At 47.2% G+C, this 19,446-nt stretch overlaps 1 protein-coding gene across 2 annotated transcripts in view; it reads right to left on the bottom strand.

Moving 5' to 3' along the window:
• Positions 1-12,810: 12,810 nt before the first annotated feature.
• Positions 12,811-19,446, bottom strand: part of lrfn5a (leucine rich repeat and fibronectin type III domain containing 5a) — a gene marked incomplete at its 3' end in the record, with an annotated part of 94,409 nt that continues 87,773 nt past the window's right edge. For both annotated transcript variants that reach the window (XM_084013786.1, XM_084013787.1), the window contains 2 exons: positions 14,677-14,950; positions 12,811-14,570 (listed from right to left, as the gene is read on the bottom strand). In XM_084013786.1, coding sequence (XP_083869912.1) covers positions 13,629-14,570; positions 14,677-14,950 — 1,216 coding nt within the window. The remainder of the gene's footprint in view (positions 14,571-14,676; positions 14,951-19,446) is intronic.

Consider the following 19,446-nt stretch of genomic DNA (forward strand, 5'->3'; position numbering starts at 1 on the left):
TAGAAAGGCCTTTCACAGATCCCAGAACAGTGGGCTGGATCAGCATATTGCCCGACTGATGGAGGAGCTTGTCAGTTGTGGTCAATGGGCTGGAACCTGCACCGTCTTTTCCTCTAGTTCCCTCTCAGCGTGTCCTCTCTCCTTTTAAACAACAGATCCACATCATAGATAAACCACGTATATGCAATAATGTTCCTTTTACAGAAGATTATATGTTTGGTAATATATTTGTTCTTTCCTTTCGTCTCCTCCAGGAACATCATTCACCTCGTTCCGATGGTCCTTTGTTGCCTCCTGTCCTGTTTTAATGTGATGCTAAAGTGCAGTTGCGCTACTTTCTTCCCTCTCAGCTCTTCTCTGCACATCTCTTTGTCAGCGAGACACACAATGAGCCTCATTATTTACCCTCTTCTTCTTCCTCTTCTCCTCATCTTTTCAGCTATTTCTCCCCGTCGTCGCCTTGTGGCTTTCTGTTTCTCGTCTGTTTGCTACATCTTGTTCCATCGCTTCAGAGCGGGAGATAATAAAGAGGGTTCAAACACGCACGTCTCACAGGTTATTAAGAATTATGGGAAAATAACTGAGCTTTGTGTTTGATGGAGAACTCCCCGCAGCATCGACAGATCTCATTCGCTTTGCTGCTTCATTCAACAAGCCTTTCAACTTCCTGCAAATATTTCATGGTCATTTCTTCATCGTCTGAAAAGATGACAATGACAAAACAAAGGAGCAACTAAGCCGGGGTTTTTCTCCTTCCTCTTTTTACAAAACCGAGACAGTGAATAAACTAACCAAAGATGTAAAATCAATCCAAGTAACAAAGGTGGAGATTGAATCTACAACAGTCATTTAAGAAATGGTGAATTACAAGGACAACAACATGTAGAAAATCATTTAATAAAACACGTATTAGGGCCGCATTAGGTCCTCGTATAAATAACAGCAACAATAAGCACCAACATCATCACTCTTAACGAGGCATCGTCACACGTTGGGATGATTCATTACAAACAAACATGTACCTTCATGGTAAGTTAGCTAGCATAGATGCTGGTTGTTAGCATCGTAATGAAGTAGTTATTTCTCGTAATATTGACCCCCTCTCTTGGCTCCGTCGTACAAAAGAGTCAAGAGACATAAAAACCCATATGGTTCATTTTTAACAAGAATTCCAGTGGTTTTAAGAAACGATGCATGAACCCAGCGTGGTTGGAATGACATGTATGGATACGTATATCTGTAGATTTGAGTCCAGGCAGGAAACAGCATCGATCATCCATCCAACCAACCGGATGTGGCTCCGGTGCAAGAACACCATAAAGATCCATCTGAGAGAGAATTATTCCATTTGGTCTTTTTCAACATTGAGAACCTTGAAAACTCCAAAGTGTGAGAAAATGTTGTCAATGACTTGATTTCCATTCATCCCTCTTCAAAGCTCCGTGATTGGTGGATGATGCTGCTTCTTTCTGCTGTAGTCTCCTAGTGATTTAGTTTCCTCCTAGTTTGGCATCAACGATGTTCCAGCATCTCTAAGAGTGTTTATATCTGTAAAATATTTACCCTCATTCAACCTGAGGAATGTTTGCACACATTCATAAACCATGCAGACAACCTGGATGTCGTTAGGCAAGTGTATTAGTGTCGCACCATTCATACACCAGGCGATCCAACCGGCTTTACGGAGGCAGAGAAATACATCCATCACAAAGATATTCAAATTTAAAGTAGGTATAGAATTAAGATAGGGGGGAAACAGCAAAAGAGTGATTTAAGAACAACAAAACAAGCAGGAGAAATAGATCAACTATCGTTTTAATGTATGAGGAAGCTGCAGCACCATGAGACAGAATTACAAAAACAGAAACGGTCAGCTCGTGGAATAACAAAATAATAACACGATAGAAATAATTCAGTGTGTTAACCTGCTTTCTCAAACTGATGTGGTCTGTCATAATCAGAATTAAAGGCATTTATTGGAATGACCGCTATAGTGAATACTGATATTAATGTACATGCATTTAGAATGTTTTCAAGAAAAGGCTGCATGAGAAGAAATAGAAAGATGTCTGATGATTGTATGATACACTATGAATGATCCTGTGAGTAAAACACGTGGTATGTCCAGAACTAACACTCCGACATGAAGGGAGAATCCACAGAGCAGATTATGGATCTGTTGAAACGTATTGGCCACTTATTGATTTGAGGCCACTAATTACTGCTCACCAGTAAAACCTTTCAGTATAATGAGAGATGAGAAACTACTGAGTGATTAATGAGCAGATTAATATTCATCTGGTTGATTTACATGTTGATTTAGGTGAAAACTCCATATCTAGAATCGACATGACAGACAGACAGACAGACAGACAGACAGACAGACAGACACTGGGACAGACAGACAGACAGACACGGGGACAGACAGACAGACAGACATTCAAACACACACACACACACACACACACACACACACACACACACACACACACACTCACACACACACACACACACACACACACACACACGTTCAAACTTCTCTGCTCTGATTTGTTATCGCTGCCTCTCCAGGGTCACAGCTCGTGTTTGATTGGCTGCCACACTGTAATTTAGAGGAAGTGGAGTGTTGCTATGCCGACACCAGTCAAGGCCAGACACAGAAAGGAGGGAACGAGTGATGTGTGGTGAATGTTGATGCGTTCAGCAGAGCATTTAGCCGATGAAGAACGGGGTGATGAAGCACCGAGGATGGAGTCGGAGTCTCAGGTGGAGCTGATGCACCAGCAGCACCACCAGCTCCATGCCGACCTCCTAAACCATGAACACCAGCAGCACCACCAGCTCCATGCCGACCTCCTAAACCATCAACACCAGCAGCACCAGCAGCTCCATGAACTCCTAAACCATCAACACCAGCAGCACCACCAGCTCCATGAACTCCTAAACCATGAACACCAGCAGCACCACCAGCTCCATGCCGACCTCCTAAACCATCAACACCAGCAGCACCACCAGCTCCATGCCGACCTCCTAAACCATGAACACCAGCAGCACCACCAGCTCCATGCCGACCTCCTAAACCATCAACACCAGCAGCACCACCAGCTCCATGAACTCCTAAACCATGAACACCAGCAGCACCACCAGCTCCATGAACTCCTAAACCATCAACACCAGCAGCACCACCAGCTCCATGAACTCCTAAACCATGAACACCAGCAGCACCACCAGCTCCATGCCGACCTCCTAAACCATGAACACCAGCAGCACCAGCTCCATGAACTCCTAAACCATGAACACCAGCAGCACCACCAGCTCCATGAACTCCTAAACCATGAACACCAGCAGCACCACCAGCTCCATGAACTCCTAAACCATCAACACCAGCAGCACCACCAGCTCCATGAACTCCTAAACCATCAACACCAGCAGCACCACCAGCTCCATGAACTCCTAAACCATGAACACCAGCAGCACCACCAGTTCCATGCCGACCTCCTAAACCATGAACACCAGCAGCACCACCAGCTCCATGCCAACCTCCTAAACCATCAACACCAGCAGCACCACCAGCTCCATGAACTCCTAAACCATGAACACCAGCAGCACCACCAGCTCCATGAACTCCTAAACCATCAACACCAGCAGCACCACCAGCTCCATGAACTCCTAAACCATCAACACCAGCAGCACCACCAGCTCCATGAACTCCTAAACCATGAACACCAGCAGCACCACCAGTTCCATGCCGACCTCCTAAACCATGAACACCAGCAGCACCACCAGCTCCATGCCGACCTCCTAAACCATCAACACCAGCAGCACCACCAGCTCCATGAACTCCTAAACCATCAACACCAGCAGCACCACCAGCTCCATGAACTCCTAAACCATGAACACCAGCAGCACCACCAGCTCCATGAACTCCTAAACCATCAACACCAGCAGCACCACCAGCTCCATGAACTCCTAAACCATGAACACCAGCAGCAACACCAGCTCCATGAACTCCTAAACCATGAACACCAGCAGCACCACCAGCTCCATGAACTCCTAAACCATCAACACCAGCAGCACCACCAGCTCCATGAACTCCTAAACCATGAACACCAGCAGCACCACCAGCTCCATGCCGACCTCCTAAACCATGAACACCAGCAGCACCACCAGCTCCATGCCGACCTCCTAAACCATCAACACCAGCAGCACCACCAGCTCCATGAACTCCTAAACCATGAACACCAGCAGCACCACCAGCTCCATGAACTCCTAAACCATCAACACCAGCAGCACCACCAGCTCCATGAACTCCTAAACCATGAACACCAGCAGCAACACCAGCTCCATGCCGACCTCCTAAACCATGAACACCAGCAGCACCACCAGCTCCATGCTGACCTCCTAAACCATCAACACCAGCAGCACCACCAGCTCCATGCCGACCTCCTAAACCATGAACACCAGCATCACCACCAGCTCCATGAACTCCTAAACCATCAACACCAGCAGCACCACCAGCTCCATGCCGACCTCCTAAACCATCAACACCAGCAGCACCACCAGCTCCATGAACTCCTAAACCATGAACACCAGCAGCACCACCAGCTCCATGCCGACCTCCTAAACCATGAACACCAGCAGCACCACCAGCTCCATGCCGACCTCCTAAACCATCAACACCAGCGAACTTACCTGTTCTGCATGAAGAAAAGCACACCTGGAAACGGGAGAGAGAGGTTAAGGTGGCTTACTTACTATCTTTATTATGACAGCAGGTCAATGATTCATATCCGACTACAAACTGTGCTCTGTTTGTGTCAGGAAATGTTTCCTTCAACCCGTGTTTTAGAGGTTCAGAGGGCTGATGGAGGAGCACACACACACACACACACACACACACACACACACACACACACACACAAACAGGGTGAGAGTCCCTGATTAGAATGGAGTTTCGCAGCTTCAAAACGAGGCATAAAAAAACGAATTTTTCAAGAAAATACTCTTGTCAACGCCGTCAGATTGGCAGCTTTTTTATGTGCAACATTTATATAAATATTAATGATTGGAAGAGTGAGCTCGATGAACACTGAGGGTGTGAAAGAGGTGGAGGAAACATGGTGAAAGAGGAGGGAGAAACCTGAAAACGTGTCTTCCTTCCCTCTCTCCTCCCCTCCCAGTCCTCCCACTCACCCAGTCCTTCCATCCCAGTAGTGGAGCGCTGTTTGCCAATTTACCTCCCTCCGCAGTGTGACGGTGCTCTTCAATCGCTCTCTGTGGACGGATGAATGGACGGTAAGTGGAGGGATATTTAAATGGAGAGGGAGGAAGGAGAGACGGGTGAGGAAGATGCAGGAATACATGTTTTTTAAGTAGACGGTGGAGCAGAGAGAGAGCAAAGATGAAAGGAGGAGAGAGAGGGGAGGTGAAAGATAAGACAGAGACACAATTGTTCCTTAGAGGCTGCAGGTACATTCAGGGACCCTGGGACATTTACAACTCTTTTTAAAAGGGGGGGACAGGGCTTCTTTTTAAATAGTGTTTATTCCTGCTCAAATGTCTGTATGATTCATATCTTACACCATAAAGCTGAACATCACTGCAAATCACAAACACCTTTCCCATAATGCCGTGCGCCACATGCCGCCACAAGCAGCTGAACCCACCACCATCTTTATGATTGTATAAACTTGAAACAGAGAAAACAGAGACCTCAAATATGTCTATGGTTGTATTGTAGGAGCCGAGCACTGAATGTTTTTATTTCTCTACATCACGTTGCATTGTTGAGGGACGTGGGATGTTCTGACACTTGTGATCTCCTGTGATCGTTAGCAGTTAGAAGTGTTTCACGTGTGGCTGATGCACTGAACATTTCACGCCGCTCCGTTTGAAAAGTTTTCCTCCTTCCAACCAGACGGAGGCTTTTATTGTGAAGGATTGAATCCACCTCCCACATGAAGAAGAGGACCATGGAGAGGAAACAAAACCCATTCAGGACTTTCTCAAGGTCCAGCTCGGCCCCCCCAGTTAAACTGTGTCCACTCTGCGTGGACATCAAATGAGCATCAGCTACATTTGGGCTTTGAAAACTAAGACGCAGTGCGGATGTGAAGCTGATCAGTTGTCCTTTCTTAGACTCGTGGACTCACATGACAGCGACACACTCCGATCCAGACCTGCTGCTCAGAGCGAGCTGAGCTGATCTCCAGCTGACAGAAACAACCATCATTCAGGAAGAATCCAGGTTCAATAACAAGGTTTACTGACTGAGAAGACAAGCAGACATCCAAACTAGAGACTGCCAATCATTTCTATAAAAAGTGGAATATGAACATGTCCACTTCCTCTCTGAACCCCTGAGCATTTAAACCCTGAGAGGAGGTTTCTTATTCTCCTGTGGGGATTTTCAGAAAATAACGATGGTGATTACTCCGGATTGAAATGGTTCCAAGCCTCCACTTATAGAAATACATAATAACAGAGCGGCGCTGTGACTCGCCGTGGAGCAGCGAGGGAAGACGAGGCCTGTGTTGACACTATACTTACCTCAGATGTGTGTGAAATTATAGCGTTTCAGCAGCGCAGACCTCGTTCCACTTAACTGCTCCAACCAATAAATATGGATTCAAACCTCCTTCCTCCCCAGCTCCCCATCTGCCAGCTGCTTTCCCCTGTTTCACCTCCTCCAGGGGAGAGAGGAGCAGAATCAGACGTGTCCTATTCAACTGAGTGTTTGTCGGGAGAGACACGGTGCTTTAAGTGCTTTGGGGGTGGACACCTCCCTCCTCCTTTCATCCCTTCTTTCTGGTCCTTCACCCCCCCCCCCCCCCCCCCCCCCCCCCCCACCTCCTCAGCACGGTGCTGGAGGACGACTTCCACCTCACAAAAGTCACTCGCTGAGTGAATGATTAGTGGGCAAATCCCACCAGAGAGGAGGAGGAGGAGGAAGAGGGTGAGGAGTGAGGAGGAAGAGGAGGAGTGAGGAGGAAGAGGGTGAGGAGTGAGGAGGAGTGAGGAGGAAGAGGGTGAGGAGTGAGGAGGAGAATAAATATATAAATATATAAATGAAATCTAAAAATCCATATTTAAATGTATATTTGAAATGTAAGTGAATTTCTAGAAAGATGAACAGCTGTGAGCTCATTCTCCTGTCGAGCCTTTAAACCAGAGGAAGAGTTTCTATCAGAGGGCCAGTCCACCTTCAGTCCACCTTCAGTCCACCTTCAGTCCACCTTCAGTCCACCTTCAGTCCACCTTCACACAACATAGAAGTATGGCTTTTTACATTGGTGTTGTATGTAAACTTTACACCTCAGTGTAAAAACCTTGTTTCTGAATATCTCAGATCTCTTGACTCACAATCAAACCGTCGTGGAAACACACCTAAATAATGGAATAATGCGTTTATGGAGGCTTGCTATTTTCTCTGATTTCTACAGTGATGATTTCACATGTATTTAACACGAGGAGCAGCAACGTAACGAGCTCAGCCTTCAACGTTGCCTTGAGACTTTTCAGTTGATGAGAATCCGTGGATGAAAGAAAAGCACCAGCTGGTTTGAAAACTGAAGACCAGGTGATGAATGGGATTCTGTCTTATAGATGAACCTTTACAACCTCCTTGGAATACAGCTGTATTCCCTCAGTCCTACTTCATTGTCTGCATCAATGTTTCTGGTATATCCATCTTGAGTCCTGGATAATAAATCAGGATGTATGTTAGTGCTTCAACCGTTGACCTTTTATGAATTCAGAGGACGATTCCGTCGTTTCTGCCCTCCGTATTAAATACTCCTCCATGAAATCATGCAAATGCTACTGCAAGGTTTCTGCAGATGTAAAAGCCATGTTGTACACCAACATGGATGCCCTGCTGTCGTGATGACTTGGTGATGGGCGAGTGTGCTGGTGTCCTGCGGAGAGTGGACCTCGTGCCCTCAGCTCGCAGCGGACGCGGCGCCTAGCGGAGCACTGATGCTGCTAACGAGACTCTTTGCACTTAGTTCAAACCAATCTCATTATTTCTCTTTGAGGTGACATCGAGGTGATGTTCGCTTCACTCACATGCACACGCACACACACACACACACACACACACGCACACACACTTCCTGTGTCGTGTACACACTCATGTTTTTTTTTTCCTCTTAAACTCAAACGCATCACCACCTTCTGACTTCACGACGGAAGGAAGAGAGGCAGAATCATTTGCTTCTCACACGAGCAAAGACACAAACACACACACACATACACACACACACACACACACACACACACACACATACACACTCACACACACACACACACACACACATACACACACACACACACACATACACAGTAATTAGTCTTCTGGTCATTAAACAACACACAGTCCTTCAAGGCAGAAATAATCCTGAATGAAGTCTCCCACAAAGCCACAGGATAGTGTGTGTGTGTGTGTGTGTGTGTGTGTGTGTCCACAGAACATGATACACCTTCTCAGGTGCTCACACAAACATATGGATGGCATAAGAACGTGGGGGGGAAGCTGAAAATGAGAAGACTATCAGATACTGCAGCGGAGAAACTCAATACACACACACACACACACACACACACACCCACACATGTGTGTGTATGTGTGTGTGTGTGAGTGTGTGTAGCTTGGTAATAAAGTCATGTATAGTTAACAAGGTAAAACCAGTTCATTCAAAGACAAATGAATATTGAACTTGACTCCTGTCTCATAAGTCTTTACAGATCCGTTTAGAGTTCATGTTAAAGTTCAGCAAAGATGAACTCCCGATATAAAATTCATGGAGTTTAATTAGCAACATTAAAACTGCAGTGATACATTTTTTTCCATCTTGTCCAGCCGACTCTCTCGTTCATTTCATCGGTATTTCTCACATCCTGGTAACGAACTCTCCGTTTATCCTCCGTTTCTTTTCTCCCGGCTCCTTCTTCTTCCGCCCACCACCAGCTCCCACAGCTGACTCAGACTTCGGCTGGGTCCTGATCCGGTGACCCCCCGTTAGAGCCCTGCAGAGTTCTGCTCCCCAGTCAAATCATGTGACTCTGGATTCCTTCATTTGGCACCTTATTGAGAATGTGTTTGATACGAGGGTTTACTCGTTGAAATGTCACAGATGGTTACTTTGTGCTTCTCCTTCATAAAACATGACTTACTGCTGAATATGATGAACAGATTCAATAGAATGATGAACGGGGGTTTCACTGTGATGTTTGATGTGACCAGGCAGGACCAATCAGGAAGGAGTACAGCGAGGCCTCACGCAGGTCTAGACGAACGTGTCTGGGTTATACGTGTAGGTGGGGTGAAGCTATAACACTGAACAGACACTGAGTTCAGTGATGTCATATGAAAAGGGGGCGGGGCTAATGTGTAAGTCAGCTGTCTACCACTGTGGGGGCGGGGTTATGAGCCAATGATGGCATGTAGATGTGTTCAGGCCTCTTATCAATTGTGGGAAATATCTGAAAATGTTATGTGACGACTTTGTGTTTCAATCCTCCGAAATGGTGAAAAAAAATAAAAACTCAGAGTTCGATTCACTTCCATCACAGCCGCTGACCAAAGCTGAAATCCATCAGATTAAATCTGTTGGAGGAGTTTGTAAACAAGCCTAAAAAGCAGCACATTTCTCTCCAGTCCCAATTTTTGGTGAGTTTTCCAGCATGTGAATCCCCTTTATTTATAAATAACAATAATTCCTACAGTTTCCTTCACTTGAGATGGAGGGAGGGAGGGAGGGAGGGGGTTGGAAGGGAGGGGAATGAGGAAGAAGGCTATAGAGAGGGATTGTCCCCACGTAAGCCTCTTACCATTAAGCATTTACAGCTTAAGAAACACATTGGAAGGTCAGTGAAGGACCATGAACCAGGACAGTCCTGAGACACTTCTAAAGGGGACCATGAACCAGGACAGTCCTGAGACACTTCTAAAGGGGACCATGAACCAGGACAGTCCTGAGACACTTCTAAAGGGGACCATGAACCAGGACGGTCCCGACACACTTCTAAAGGGGACCATGAACCAGGACAGTCCCGACACACTTCTAAAGGTGATCATGAACCTGGACAGTCCCGACACACTTCTAAAGGGGACCATGAACCAGGACAATCCTTACAGACTTCTAAAGGGGACCATGAACCAGGACAGTCCCGACACACTTCTAAAGGTGACCATGAACCTGGACAGTCCCGACACACTTCTAAAGGGGACCATGAACCAAGACAGTCCCGACACACTTCTAAAGGTGACCATGAACCAGGACAGTCCCGACACACTTATAAAGGGGACCATGAACCAGGACAGTCCCGACACACTTATAAAGGTGACCATGAACCTGGACAGTCCCGACACACTTCTAAAGGGGACCATGAACCAGGACAGTCCTGACACACTTCTAAAGGTGACCATGAACCTGGACAATCCCGGCACACTTCTAAAGGGGACCATGAACCAGGACAGTCCCGACACACTTCTAAAGGGGACCATGAACCAGGACAGTCCCGACACACTTCTAAAGGGGACCATGATCAAGGACAGTCCTTACACACTTCTAAAGGGGACCATGAACCAGGACAGTCCTGAGACACTTCTAAAGGGGACCATGATCAAGGAAAGTCCTTACACACTTCTAAAGGGGACCATGAACCAGGACAGTCCTGAGACACTTCTAAAGGGGACCATGGACCAGGACAGTCCTGACACACTTCTAAAGTGGACCATGAACCAGGACAGTCCTGACAGACTTCTAAAGGGGCCCATGAACCAGGACAGTCCTGACACACTTCTAAAGGGGACCATGAACAATGAGAGTCCTGACACTTCTAAAGGGGACCATGAACCAGGACAGTCCTGACAGACTTCTAAAGGGGACCATGAACCAGGACAGTCCTGACACACTTCTAAAGGGGACCATGAACCAGGACAGTCCTGACACACTTCTAAAGGGGACCATGAACAATGAGAGTCCTGACACTTCTAAAGGGGACCATGAACCAGGACAGTCCTGACACACTTCTAAAGGGGACCATGAACAATGAGAGTCCTGACACTTCTAAAGGGGACCATGAACCAGGACAGTCCTGACAGACTTCTAAAGGGGACCATGAACCAGGACAGTCCTGACACACTTCTAAAGGGGAATATGAACCAGGACAGTCCTGAGACACTTCTAAAGGGGACCATGGACCAGGACAGTCCTGACACACTTCTAAAGGGGACCATGAACAATGAGAGTCCTGACACTTCTAAAGGGGACCATGAACCAGGACAGTCCTGACACACTTCTAAAGGGGACCATGAACAATGAGAGTCCTGACACTTCTAAAGGGGACCATGAACCAGGACAGTCCTGAGACACTTCTAAAGGGGACCATGAACCAGGACAGTCCTGACAGACTTGACGAGCTGTTTCCCCTCCCAGCCGATCGGATGCCGTCCAGCGACTCGGGTTCCTATTAAAATATTCACCTGATGTCGCCGGCGTCATCGGCTGTTGTCTGTTAGAACCGGGGGAGAAGCTAAATGCAACAGGAGAGCAGCAGTGGGGGGTAATTCTGGCTTTAATGCCCCAGAAGCTCACTCGCTTTAATTAGAGACGCCAGTTTTATTGACCTCATTATCAATAATTCAACATAAAGGTCTAACATTGAGGGCCCGCCACGGCAGAGAACACAGAATAAACACTCCAACGCGCTCCCAAAGTTGAGTAATGATTCACCATCAATTCAGTCGATTGCACCGACTTCATTAAAACAGCAATTTCTGATAATTGAAGTGAGAACATCCATTTGCAGTTGCCTGTCAGAAGTGTTTCATGTCAAACGAACTCCAGTGATTTAATTGCAGAAGTGAATCCATTCCCCGCGTCCACGTTAACCGATAGTGACTTCAGCCGTGCTGGCTGTGGCCCCCAGGTCACCCTGCTGCTGCAGGTGCTGGTCTACGGGGGTCCGCTCTGTGGTGAACATGAGGGAGGTGTTACAGTATCGTCCTCCAATAAGATGAGCACAAAACCCTTTCAATATAAATCTGTATAACCTTAATGTTGAATTCATGTTCCAGTCCAGAAAGCGTACGTGACCCTTGATTATTATTATTATTATTGAACCATAATGCTGCAATGGGGCTTTAAATATTTGTAGAAGCAGTTTTTGTTTGGACCTTTTGAAATCTACTCATTCCTCTTACATTTGAATATCTCATCATTTAAAAAACACCATGGTGATTTTAATAAGCACTCAACAAGAACACATCCCCTGGGACTTCATCATTTGTAAATCTGTTTGCAGCCAGAGAGAAGTGGGAGGTTTGGAATGAGATTCTTCAGCTCAAATCAAGCGGCAGACAGAATGTTTGGGTTTCTACCAAATCACAGAAAAGATGAATCCAAATGTGAAACTTCAATTGTTTTAATTAAAGCCTTCTTCTTCTTCTTCTTCTTCTTCATTTTCCCGATGATGCAACAAATGATGTCACAGACATTGATGCCAGAAGCAAAGTGACCTCCCGGTAACACCGTGGTAAATACGACCGTTGGGACCTCATCAGAGTTGAGATGGAGATCCTAGTGGAGAACATTCCCTGAGAAGAACATTGTGTCCATGAAACACTCATTTCACATCGCCAGTTTTCATTTTATCCCTTTTTATTTTACACAACATAACAACACAGTACATGTTGTCTTTTTCTGTACAGAAGCTTCCCGGGTGCTCGTGACCGACGCCGGCGGAGGAAACCCGCGTCAGTGGAAAGCTCACAGGGGTTTTTATGTCTTTTTTTTTTATTCTTCCCTTTAAAAAATATCAATTTCATAAGAGGTCCGTTAAAGTCTTCATCTGTTTGTTACTTTTTTTTTTTTTGTCTCAGTTTGTGTTTGTCTATATGTCAAGAAACATCTGTACTCCTTATAGGTAAGAAAGGCTATGTGTGAAATCTCTCTTCCTGTCTGTCCCCTCCGTCCTAGTCCCTCGTCCGGATCCGGGTCCAGTCCTACACCTGGTTCTACGTCGGTCGGAGGGTCTGTTAGTGCAAAAGAAGGCACCGGCTGCTATTCTCTTGCTGCTATGGACACACACTTCCTGTTGGTGTGCGAGTGTGAGAATGGTGTGCTTTGCAGTTCTTCGGATTGTTTCTTTTTAATTCCTCTTTTTTTTGTAATAATTCCCTTTTGGTGGTATTTTCAGATAAGGTGAGTGTGAATCGGGGGGATGAGGTGGCGAGCCCGTTGTCTTGTTTTTGTGCTATAAAGTGGAACCGACGGGGCGACTCGAGGGCGCTACGAGACACGGCGAGTCATCTGCTCGCTGAAGGACAGGAAACAGTCAAAAAAAACAACAACAACTGTGAACTGAACAGAAGGAATTTAACAATTATGAAAATAATAATAAAAAAAACAGGCTGAAAAAAAGGTATGATCACATTTTTTGTTGAAAACACACGGTCACACTCCCACACATCTAGAAACAAAGGGTCCGACATGAACACACGCATCCTGTACACAGCAAAACGTGTCACACACACACACACACACAAAACCTCACACTTACACTCATACAAATCAGAAACAGTTATGGATGCACCAAAATGTACTTGGTGGAGGACGTCTGGTTCAGACCGTGCTCTCTAAGATCCAGTCCGACTCGCATCGCCCTTTGTCCGAGTCTCCGTCCCCGTCCTTCGGGAGCAGCATCCCGCTCATTGATTGGCTCCTTTTGTTCCGCATTAAGCGCCCTATTTTGGGTGCTGCTCCTGCTCCCTGATGGGGCGAGTGAGTCTTTGAGCCTCCTTCGCTGAGCGAGTACCTCCTCCTCGCCCGGCTCCTCCCCGCCTCCTCCACAGGGAGAGTCTGGTATTTGGCGGAGGAGGCGGTGGGGCGGGGAGCCCTGCGCAGGATGGGCGTCTCTCTGAACCGGATGGAGGGGACGGGGCTCGGCGTGGTCAGAGGGCTGGAGAAAGGGGACGGGTAGAAAGGAGACGGGGTTTGGTTGAGGGAGGTGGAGTTGTTGCGGTTGGTGTTGAGGTTCTCCAGAGGGGTGGAGGGCAGGAGAGCAGAGGAGGCGGCGGAGAAGGTGGAGGAGGGGGGCCGGGGGGAGGACGATTGCAGGTTTTCAGCAGCGGCCGAGGTGTTGGAGCATGCCGAGCCTGGCTTCCCGGGAGCCGGCTTCCTCTTGGGCTTGGTGAGGGAGCCGGTGGCGCCGGTGGGCGAGGAGACGCCAGCTGGAGCTCTCTCCTCGCCCGCTCTCTCCCGCTCCTCGGCTCCAGCTGTCGGGCTTCTGACCGCCCAGGGCTGGCTGAGCACTGACGTCGTCGTGGAGCAGTCGGGCAGGGACGAGTCGGACGACTGGGTTATCGAATCCTTGCAGCCTTCCGCTCCCCCTGCTGCCCCGCCCCTTTTCTTGGAGCATCCCGAGATGTCGTCCAATCCGATGGAGGCGTGCTTGGAGGAGCTGGGCGTCACCGTGCAGCCCTGAGACTGCTGCCCGTTGGTCTGCGAGTGGACGTTGGTCATCGATAACGACACGCCTTTCCCTCCGTCGCCAGGGTTACACACCTGACGGACAAAACAAAGTCAACATAACAAGTCTTTCACGCACGGCTGTGATATCTAACTGCTTAATCAGAACCAGACTGGATGACGCGAGGCGCCGGAGACCCACCTTGTAGCGTATCATCAGGATGATGATGAAGACGAGCACCGACGCCACGATTATCCCCCCGATGATGATGATCATGGTGCCGCCGAGGAACTGCGACTGCATGAAGTGACACCTCATGTACTCCGACTCGGTGGTGAACTGCACGCACCCGACCACGCGGGTCGCCGTCAGGGACGTGATGACGTCGTCGTAGATGGCGAGCACGCAGAGGTCGTACTGGGTCCCCGCTGCCAGGTTGTTGACCAGGAAGTTCTTGCTGGATGGTGGAATCATTCTGTGGCGAGGGAGGAAGGGACATACAGGTTCATGTTTGGAGAATGCTCATTTTTAATGTGCAATGTGTTGAGAAATGAGCTGGTAAGGTTTGGATTCCTATTTGGCAAATAGTTGCTTATGTGAACACCCATCTAGGACATTATTAGCATTCATTTACTGTCCAGCATTCACTCCCCTTTTAGCCATGTTTGGTCTCCACCAACCACCTGAGGGGGGACATGGCTCATTAGCAGCCAGATGCTCAACTCCTCACTTTGTCTGTCTGCTGTTTGTCGCTGTGAAGAGAACAGCTGTGTCTGGAAGCAGAGCTCACAGGGGCAACGTCGCCCGTCGGTTCGTCACTACGGTCCTCAAGCCTCCATTTCAACATGACGCCATTTCTCCAATAATAAAATAAAAATCTCACGCTCTAGATAGTAGCTCACATTAGTCCAGAGACCAGACCAGACCATGTGGAGGAACCAGAGACTGTCTGTGGTCCCCCAGAGGTCTAGATAGGGGACATAACAAAGCATGACTTTGGACTACAAATAGTCATCATTATGTCGTTGCTTCGGCATCATTTTTATCTGTTCATTGGCATGGTAGCAACCCGTCAATCAGCAGGTAAGCCTCGCCCCCTAAAGCATCCCCTGCTTTCTGGTCTGGTCTGGACTCTAAATGGACCATAATTGAACATCATGCTGAGATTGAGACCATAAACTCATGTTATTGAGATAAAACCTCAAGAGAGAAGTAGGCTTATTTTCTCATAGACTTCTATACAATCAGAGAGGAGTCGCCCCCTGGTGGCCAGCAGAGAGAAGTAGGACCATTTTCTCATAGACTTCTATACAACCAGAGAGGAGTCGCCCCCTGGTGGCCAGCAGAGAGAAGTAGGACCATTTTCTCATAGACTTCTATACAATCAGAGAGGAGTCGCCCCCTGGTGGCCAGCAGAGAGAAGTAGGACCATTTTCTCATAGACTTCTATACAATCAGAGAGGAGTCGCCCCCTGGTGGCCAGCAGAAAGAATGCAAGGTGAATGCACTGCAGCGTGGCTTCATTTTTCTGAACCGGAAGTTGCCGGACTAGCCAGCATGTTAGTAAGTAACGCGAGGCGTCCTGGGGAATGAGAACGTGCCGGTACAACAAACACATTTACCTTTGCTTTGTGACTAAAGGCCTATAACACCTTCCTCCAGGGGGGAAGGATTACAGTGTATTGTTGAAAGAAGGGGAATAAATATAGATAAAATACTCAACAGGGAAAGAAGAATGGAAATGATAAAGTATTAATGCACTCTGCTCCACTGTGTGTGCAGCTCGGCGCTGAATCCTCCAAAACAACAAAATTCATCAGCAGAACAGGAGAGCAGTTAGATGATTTATTACTGCACAGACCCACAGAGACGCCCTTCCTTTCCAAAATCATTCATCTTCAGGTTTCACAATAAAACACAAGCAACATAGTTTCCAGCTTGGACGTTGTGCTTCCACAAACAACAGAGGTGCTTTTTCCACTTCCGCTGACCGGACACCTGTCACTTTGAAGAGACGCTCTGCACATGTGTCCTTGAGTTTTCCTTAAAGGGCTTGTCAGCTCTCATGGATCCCCTCATTAAAATGCTAACCAAATTCATCATCAAACCCAGGGAGGGCGGCGGGTTGGCGGCTCGCGAGCACCGAGAGGAGCAAAGGGCCGCCGCGGCATCTGGTTTAGAGCCCCAGTTAAGTGAAGGTTAGCAGACACGGTGAGGCTTAATGGTTAGCATTAAGATCTAGGGAATGGATGTAGCGGGAGGTTGCTAGTGTGCCCTCAGTGGAATAACAGCACAAGGCTGTGTGTGTGTGTGACCCCATGAATACTAATGGCAGCATCTGAACGCTGGGCGACCACGAGTGCTTCTCGTGATGTTTTCATCACCAGGGTGGTGACCCTTGGTCCCACACACACTCACCATGCCATCAGTTCTGTGTGGGGACACATTCAGTGACATTGAAGTGTGCAGGTTAATGATGCCGGCACCAACACGCTCCGATACAAGCAGCCACGTTTGTACCAACGTACGTACACTGACGGAGATTAATTTCCAGTTTGTTGCTTTGGCCTTGGAATAAACTCTCATACTGTGTATGAGTGTGTGTGTATGAGTGTGTGTGTGTGTGTGTGTGTAAACGTTTATACCTTGGTATGAAATAATGTGTTTGGTTTTTATCGTCTTGTCTCGCAGACTTAAATGCTGTTTACCAGCTCATTAATACTTTACGTCTCCAGGATTCATATAGTTTGTAAACAAGAGGCGGATAAAGAGTCATGAATATTCAGAGTATTTTTAGAACATTTTAACCCTGATGCCTGAGAGTACAGCAGAGAGCCCTGAATCAACCTACTCTGTATAAAAAAACAATCCTGGTATTCCTCGTTGGTCGCTGGTAGATTTATAGCTGAACCATATAACTGCGTCGCCCTGGTTTCCAGCCTCGGGCCGGTCCCTGAGGGACACCTTCCCCCTGTTGGAGTACGTGTGTGGACTCTTAGAGAGGACCGGTCGCCTGTCCAGCACTTTCACTCTGACATCCTACTCTATGAACAGAATTCTCCTGGGGGGTCATTAAAGAAACCTCTAGATATGGAAAATAAGGGGCAAGGTGACATCACGATGCAAAACTCGACATCAAACCAGGGAACCGGGAACGTTTACGTGAAGGTGCTTTCAGGGCAGGAAACTGGAGGTCTGATCCTGATTTCCACCTACTGTCCCCATCTTTGGTGCAGCTGCAGCTTTGACAGAGCAGATGCAGACAAGTCTCCCCACATACAGTATGTGGTTCAGTATCAGTAACATATGCTGATATCATACAATCAGAATATCACAAACTCACTGTTGAGCAACCACAAGAGAAAAAGTGTAATTTGCTGCTATTGAAAACAGAGAAGCATGGTGAGCTCTAAATCACTACGTTATAAAATGCACATATCTCTTGAAAGCTTCAATATTCATTTTATAATCAACACAAAATGGGATGTTTAGTCTTTGTTTTTATAGATACAGAATACAATATGTGATAATAAGAGAGCATGCTGTACTGGAGGATATATTCCAAGTGAACTTTTCCTAAATATCCTAAATCTGTTATATCTGACTATAAGCAACTCAGAGATCACACAACGCAACAAATCAGTTCTGTATGGAAGATAAACCTCCTCACATCACTGGAATACAATCCATCATCAGTCTGGATCCATAAACCTTACTTTGTTAATATCTACTAACGGTGGATGTTAAAAATACAGCATGTGTTCCTCGTTTGAGGATGTTTGCTGCTTCGCCGTCTATCTATGAATAAATCATAAGATGTAAATAAATCACACCATCGGCTTCACAACTCACAACACTTTCTACACTAAATCCAGATATTGTTAATGCGTTGTTCCACCACATGCGTTTTTTATACCATTTTCACTGAAATGAGTGGACTTTCCCTTTTGTCTCTGACTTCCTGTCTGAGCCGTCAGCGCTGTGAAGCCGACTCGCTCGTTGTGGTTCGGTTCTTTGTGTCTGAGCGCGATCTCGCTGCCAGTATCTGAAGCCCTACAGTGGGCAGATGATTGCCTTGGCTGAGACTATTACACTAATCTATCTACTCGCTCTGCCAAAGCCCTCAGCCCAGGGCGCCAACGTGTGTGTGTGTGTGTGTGTGTGTCGGGGTTTCATTAAACCAGAGAAAGTCTGTGTGCTCGCAGCTCTATGAGTATGCATTTGTGTACTTATGTCTATATGTGTCTGCACTATAGTGGTGTGTGTGTGTGTGTGTGTGTGTGTGTGTGCTGTTACAGTAATCTCTTCTCCTCCCAGTGGCCATCACTGTGTCTGGCTCTCTGCCAACATACATCACCCAAACAGCACTATATGCTGGTAAACCGTACTGTGCACGGACGTGAGTGCATGGCTTTGAGTGCACGGCTGTGTGTGCACGGATGTGTGTGCACAGACGTGGCTGCACGTGCACGTGCGTGATAATCAGCTCCAGCTTTCGCCTCCAACACTGAACTATGACACCAGATTGTTCCATTTTCACGCCGTTTTACTCGATTAAATGTTGGACGAAGCCGACGGGCCTCAAACATGTTTTATTCCAGGAGGGAAAGAATTCAAAGCCATGATTCAACACCGAGGGCCAGGGGCCTCCATGTTGAGCTGAGCAGCGGTGATGAGGGGCCACGGCTCTAATAAGTCAGACCGCGTGTGATGCTTTTAAATGATATTCAGCGCTCTGGGCGAGCTCATTAGTGGCCTCGTGTAGCTGCAGGCGGAGATTGTTTCTGGGTTTCATGAGGTGATGGGGGGAGGGGGGGCTGTCCAGTTTGGACATAATCTGAATTTCATTTTCATGTATTTGGTGTTTTTCTGAGTCACAACTAACTGTGTAACCAGCATCACACTTTCTGCTGAAGCTCCAGCCAGCAGCCCGCTAGCTTAGCTTAGCATAAAGACTGGAAACAAGGGGAA

The sequence above is a fragment of the Eutrigla gurnardus genome (genome assembly GCF_963514095.1).
Source record: "Eutrigla gurnardus genome assembly, chromosome: 7".
NCBI classification, from domain to species: domain Eukaryota; kingdom Metazoa; phylum Chordata; class Actinopteri; order Perciformes; family Triglidae; genus Eutrigla; species Eutrigla gurnardus.